Source organism: Penaeus vannamei, chromosome 27 (assembly GCF_042767895.1).
Source record: "Penaeus vannamei isolate JL-2024 chromosome 27, ASM4276789v1, whole genome shotgun sequence".
Classification (NCBI taxonomy): Eukaryota; Metazoa; Arthropoda; class Malacostraca; order Decapoda; family Penaeidae; genus Penaeus; species Penaeus vannamei.
In genome coordinates, this window is record NC_091575.1 from 25,899,019 (window position 1) to 25,904,018 (window position 5,000).

Sequence of the window (5,000 nt, forward strand, 5' to 3'; positions counted from 1 at the left end):
AAGCTATGACCTTTATCAGTTGCGTTGTGTAAGGCACACGCTCCTCCCCCCCCCCCCCCCCCGACCCTCCTTCTCCCTCCCGCCCCTCCCTTCTCCCCCACCCCCTCTCATCCCCCCTTTCTCTCTCTAGCCTCTCACCTCCTCCCCTTCCTCCTTTCCTCCTTCTGTTTGTTATTTCAACACGACAAACATCCCTTCTATGCTCTGTACATCTTATTATCACTCTTCTTTTTTAATTCTTGTTTTATCGCCTTGTTTCTTCGTACATTTTCGTTCTTTATATTCCCCTGTTTCACCGTATATTATTTTTTTGTTTCTCGTATTATCGGTCTACCTTATTTTTCTCTTCTTATCGTCTTTATCGTCCAGTTTGCTTTCTTCTTCTCTTCACCATTCTTTCCCTTTTGTATACCCTCTTTTTCAAAACACCAACAAAGAAGAAATAAGAATAAGAATAAGATGTAAGAATAAGAATATGAAAAGGAAGAATCCGAAAAAGTGAAAAAAAGACGAAAACGATGATAAAGCAAGAAAAGAAAAGAAGTAGAAGAAGCAGAAGAGGAAGCAGACGGAACAGAAGACGATAAAGCAGGAAAAGAAAAGAAGTAGAAGAAGCAGAAGGAAAAGAAGATGATAAAGCAGGAAAAGAAGAGGAAGAAGAATAACAAAGAAGGATGAACGTTCTTAAGAGGAATTATCGAGATCGTCACAGCATCCCTTTTCTCTCTCCCCCTCCGGAATTTGCTTCGGTGATGGAAATAAATAAACAAATAGAAAAATAGATTAAGAAATAATAGAATTAAAAATATATATAAATAAAAGGTTATGCATTGTCAAAAGGTCGTCGCCAAACAGTCGTTATACATCCTAAAAAAATAATAAAAATAATAGAAAAAAGACAGATATCTTTAAAAGCCCCCTCTCCTTCTCTCTCCATCTTCCTCTCTCTCCCTCCCTCTCCCTCCCGTGACCAGAGATAAGAAGCCCTCTCGATCTTTCAGACATTTGAAGCCTTTTCTGAATCAGTTTCGTTTTATTATCATGATTTTTTGTATATACTTTTAGGCCTATTTGTTTAATATTCAACCCTTGCCTACTTGGGAGTCACAGCTCGGAGCGGGTCTCGCCATAAAACGTCCCTTTTTATCTCGCGATTTCTCGGATGCTGCAAGAGTTCTTATCTCGCTCTGATGCTGTGTATGTGAACGAAATATTCTGGAGATATTTCTTTTCTTTTGTGAAATATTTGTGACTGTTGAGGCTTTTTTTAATGTTATTATTATTTTTTATTTACATTTATATATTTATTTTTTGTGGTTGTTTTGAAAATCCAGATCAATGAATGGAAATATTATCAAATTTTCGATAAAGACATTATGTAAAACGAGGCGTTACGTATTTTCCCTTAAATTTTCCACAGATTTCACGAGGCCATGTCACAACAAAGATTTTATTTATGCGCTTTTCATCTACGGATCTGCATGTAGCTTTTGTTACGAAATTTGCAGTAAAAAAAAAAAAATGTCAAGTTGCCGCGGGTTCGACTAATCTTGTTTCGCAAATTATTTTTCATATGGTTCGCTTGAGTAATTTGAAATTCATTCAACTTAGCCAAATGTATTTCCCGTATTTCGTTTCATTGAAGTAATGGTCTTTGGCTGGATAATACTTTGGATTCCCCAGTAGCATATGTACCGAGTTGAATACAAACACACACATGCGCACGCACGCACCTGCACAGTGCAGACACACGCACACACACACACACGTGCGCGCACGCGTCTTTTGATTTCTCTGGGTGCGCATGTGTAAGTGTACGTGTGCGTGTGTGTGTGTGTGTTTTCTCTGTATGTGTATATTAGTGTTTTTAAGTGTATGTGTGTGTATGTGTGTGTGTGTGTGTGTGTGTGTGTGTGTGTGTGTGTGTGTGTGTGTGTGTGTGTGTATGTGTGTGTGTGTGTGTGTGTGTGTGTGTGTGTGTGTGTGTGTGTGTGTGTGTGTGTGTGTATGCGCGGTCGCGCGTGTGTGTGTGTGTGTGCGCGCGCGCCTCTGTGTGTGTTTGTACACCTTTACATCATGCAGTTTGCGAATTTTATTAGAAATGTGATACATAACCAATATTTCAATATTGCATGTATTAGCATAACCTTTTAGCGTAACTGTACGCATATATACATATACATGTTTCGCCGATCAAGGAAGCGGACTTTTATCATAATTTAAAAGCTGAGTTGCCGCACGGTTAATCCTAAACATTTCGATCATAAAAATCAGTCGTGGGAAGTAGAGACGAGTATTTTTTTTTCAATTAATTCGTAACGTAAGCCTTTAATGTCTGTCCAGTACGAATGATTTTATTTCAGTCTAGCAGTTGAAACGAAAGTGGACAAAGACCATGTACAGGTAATGATATATTTTTTTTTCTTGAATTCCAATAGAAATGTTTAATACCACGATTTATTCGCTGTTTGAACTTTAAACTTTCCCGCAAAGTATCAAAGGTACCCCTTACACCCCCCCCATTCACTCCCCTCCCCCCCTCCCCCCTCCCCCTAAAAAAAATCTAAAAAAAAAGTCCAAATTTTTGTGGATTAAATTGTTTTCATTCAAAGGTCAAATCTAAATATATTAAGAAATCAGCTGTTGTATCACAGAAAATATTTGCTTCAGTAGGTTTCATTTTATATCACAGTATGAAAATCTTGATCTTATATTAAGAAAATACAAATTCTTTATAAATAATGCAAGACCATACATTACGTAATACCTTATCATTAGTTTAAGATTTAATCTACATGTTACAGGGAAATTTATGCATGCAGTGAATAACTTTACTACAATAAGAACAAAACATAAAAAAACGAAAAAGAAAATTAAAAGCCCTCTGGCTGCCGTTGGTAAACAGTGTACAGGTATGGTACTAACTATGGTACTAGAAGATGATGTTCATTACACCTGAGGGAAAGTCATTACATTAATCAATACCTGAGAAATAGCACCATACATTACCTTTCTCTTTCTTTTTCAAATGCTGAAAAAATGGACATATATCCTTGTCTGTGAAATAAATATTTATAGGAGATAGTAATGGCTGCAGACCACACCTTTTATCAAGCACTTTATAGGCGCGTTTTATTTCTGTTAGCACCTTTATTTCACTGGTTTATTTTTTTATTATTATTTTTAGTGTTTTTTTCACTTTTAGTTTATGTTTTAGCATTGTTTTTTATAAGTGTTTATTGTGTTTTTACACCACAATCTTTCATGCACCATTGTGGCAAGTCTTTTTTTTAAGACATGTTTATATGCACATCAGGTTCAAGATTTCAGTGTCAAAATTTTATATAGATTTTTTTTTGGTTTGTTTTGGTTTTCTCTCTCGTCCACGGTGTCTTCTGAGGCGGAGGAGGAGGTGGTGGAGGTAGAAGAGGGGATGGGGGGGAGGGGGGCGTCACCTCCATGGTCTTCTCAGAGTTCACCTGAAGAGAAACACCTGCAGAAGGGGAACCCGACAGAGACCTGCTGAAAGGATTTTCTTCCCTCGTTTTTTGGAGGGGAGGGAGAAGTAAAAAAAATAGGAGAAAGGAAATAGGTGCAAAAAAAAAAAAGGAGGGAGATAAAACGGGGAAAGAAAAAAAAGAAGAAGAAAAATAAAGACAAAGAAACCCAAAAAACATACATATAAAAGTAAAAAAAAGAAGAAAAATAAAAGTAAAAAAAAAACAATGGTTACTTAAACCAACGAACGAACCCATCACACATTACCTTTTGGAAGACAGACGATAAGAAGAACGAGAGGCCAAAGAGACCATCGGTGAGCGGGGTGGTAGTCGCGGGTGGGAGATTGTCGTTCTACGCTGAGTTCGCCGCTGGTGGAGGAACATGAGGTGGGTGAGGTAGTTGAGCTGAAGGTGGAGGTGGAGGTGGAAGACTCGCTGCTGCTCACGGGCGGCGAGGTGGAGGAGGAGGAGGAGGTGGTGGTGGAGGACGAGGACGAGGAAGAGGACGAGGTGGTGGTAGAGGAAGAGGAGGAGGAATGGGACAACGAAGGTGGAAAAGACGTAGTAGATGTGGATGTTTTAGAGGAACTGGATGGAAGGGATGATGATGTGGATGAGGACGAAGAGGAGAGAGGTGAGCAGGGCGAGGACGAGGAAGGGGGTTTTGATGAGGCTTTCGCGGGTGAGGGCGTCTTGGGGCAGGGAGATGAGGGAGATGAGAGAGGTGGGGGAGGCGAAGATTGTAAAGGGGAGGACGAGGAGGCTGTGGTTGTTATTGATTGTTGTAACTGTAGTTGGGATTTGATAGCAGAGGTGTAGGTGGTCGGGGAGGGGCAGGAGAGGGGGGAGGGGGCCAATATGACCAGGCCTTCCCTTCCTATGAGACGGGACGTGCGCGGTGAAGGAGGATGGGAGGGAGGAGGAGGAGAAGGACGCGGTAAGGAGGAAGAGGAAGAAGGCGGCGGCGGCTGAGGAGGGCAGGGGGACGAGGGGGACGAGGGGGAAGGCGGAGACGAGGAGGAGGAAGAGGAGATGGTGACGAAGGGTGTAAGTAATCTTGAGTCAGGGGCCATCACGGCGTGTGCTCTGGCCCAGGCACTGCCGTCGTCTGATCGCACTAGCGGGTCTCACACTGGCACAGGTCGGTGGAACGCAGGGCGCGTCGCCTTCCCCACATTCCCGTGGCGCTCCTGGAGGCGGCTAGCTTGAGGCCAGCCCGCGGTGACGGAGGTGATGTAGTGGTTTGTGGATGTGGTGATGGTGGTGGGGGCCGAGGCCGTGTGGTTGTGTGGTGGTGTGGTTGCGCGGCGTGGCGGGGTGGCCGAGGCGGAGCGGTGGTGGCGAGTGAGGGCGAGCCGAGGGTGGCGGCGCCAGGACCCGACAGCGCCTCTGCGTCGCCGCCGTGCCGCCCAATCACAGCGCGCGAGGCCGCCCATGTCAAAAATAGCGCGCGCTGCAGTGACCGCCCAAATTATTTTCAGGTCTATGCCTACGGCGGCG

General features: G+C 43.1%; 1 protein-coding gene across 5 annotated transcripts in view; it reads right to left on the reverse strand.

Annotated features, from left to right (window-relative positions):
• LOC113811765 (neuronal acetylcholine receptor subunit alpha-7) overlaps positions 1-4,999 on the reverse strand; it is a 427,407-nt gene extending 422,408 nt beyond the window's left edge. For 4 of the 5 annotated variants that reach the window (XM_070141078.1, XM_070141076.1, XM_070141077.1 and 1 more), the window contains exon 1: positions 3,766-4,997. In XM_070141078.1, coding sequence (XP_069997179.1) covers positions 3,766-4,573 — 808 coding nt within the window. In that variant the 5' untranslated portion in view covers positions 4,574-4,997. Of the gene's footprint in view, positions 1-3,765 lie in introns of all 5 variants that reach the window. The other variant, XM_070141081.1, reaches the window with a different exon arrangement.
• Between the last annotated feature and the right edge of the window lies 1 nt (position 5,000).